A 1204-nucleotide genomic window follows, 5' to 3' on the forward strand; every position below is an offset into this window, starting at 1 on the left:
AGAAAGGCTGGGAAGAAAAAGGGCGTTGCTTGGATGGGGCTCTCCTTTCCACTCCCCTTTCTCAGGTCCCCAGCACCAGGGCAAGGCGCCTGCTTCCCCCCTCCAGCGCTCCTGCTGCTGCTGCTGCTGCTCTCTTGCAAAACTGGAATTGGCTGGGATTATTTTAAGGAAAAAAAAAAAAAAAAAAGGGGAAAAAAAAAGAGAGAGAGAAGGAGAAGGGATCAGAGCAGCCGCCAGAGAGAGGGCGATAGAGTCCACTTTCCTCCAACTGCCCTGGGTCTCCTTCCCTCACTCTCTCTTTAGCAACACCAAGAGCCCCAAACTGAACCCAGAGCAGCTTTTTCCATCAGTTCAGTTCCCTTCCCTCCCTCTGTCTCACACACAGCACGAAGAGAGCCCCTTCCTCCCCTTGATTTTCCCTTCGCATGCTCAGCCTCTTGTTTCCTTTAAAGCACTAGAAATCCCCCCTTCTTGCCCCTACTCCTCCATGCAGACTGGGATTGCAATGGGAGCTTTGCAGATTGCTGGATTTTCCATCCTTTTCTTTCTCCTCCACTCTGGAAACACGTTGGCAAATAAAGCCAGTCAAGGTAAGAGAAAAAAAAAAACAACAACCAACCTTCCCAGCTCGAAGCTTTGCTGTTTGATGTGTGGATGAGGCAGCCGGACCTCCTCTTTAGGTCTGGGGTTTTATGTGCAGGCTGGAGAAATTAGCAGCAATAACAACAAATAGTGGAGGGGATTTTAAATGTTGCTTGCAGATATTCGTGCCTGCTGCCTCTGATTGGGGTTGGGTTGTTGTTTGGTTTTTTTGTAAACTCTTTCATGAGTTGCGTTTCTTACACTTTCTTCTTTCTTTTTTTGTTTGTTTTGGGCGCTTTATCTCAAGGCAGGGGGTGCAGAGGCAGAAAACGAGGGTGGGTGGACAAGTCTGTACCCGTCACAGGGGAGGTGTTGTTGTGGGGAGAGGTTTGGGGGGCTTTGCTGCTTTGGGGGGGTTCGGTGCCTGGAGATGGGGCTCAGCCCCAGGGCGCTGCGGGAGGGCTGGGGTCGGACTGGGCTGAGGGCAAGGACGGGGTGTCCTGATCACTGGGAAGGTTATATCTGTGTTTTGTGTATTTTCCATCGTGGGGTGAGTCTCCAGGGGTCGTGCTCTGGGGGTGGTGTTGGGCTGCAGGAAACTTCGGGGAGCTGAACACGGCAA

The 1204-nt window shown here is 51.7% G+C and overlaps 1 protein-coding gene across 1 annotated transcript in view; it reads left to right on the forward strand.

Annotated features, from left to right (window-relative positions):
- Positions 1–505: 505 nt before the first annotated feature.
- The window catches only part of SCUBE3 (signal peptide, CUB domain, EGF-like 3), a 34943-nt gene continuing 34244 nt past the window's right edge, over positions 506–1204 (forward strand). Inside the window, 1 exon segment of the mRNA XM_010007094.1 lies at positions 506–590. Coding sequence (XP_010005396.1) covers positions 506–590 — 85 coding nt within the window.

This window comes from Chaetura pelagica, unplaced genomic scaffold (genome assembly GCF_000747805.2).
Source record: "Chaetura pelagica isolate M959 unplaced genomic scaffold, ChaPel_1.0 scaffold757, whole genome shotgun sequence".
In the NCBI taxonomy this organism is placed as follows: domain Eukaryota; kingdom Metazoa; phylum Chordata; class Aves; order Apodiformes; family Apodidae; genus Chaetura; species Chaetura pelagica.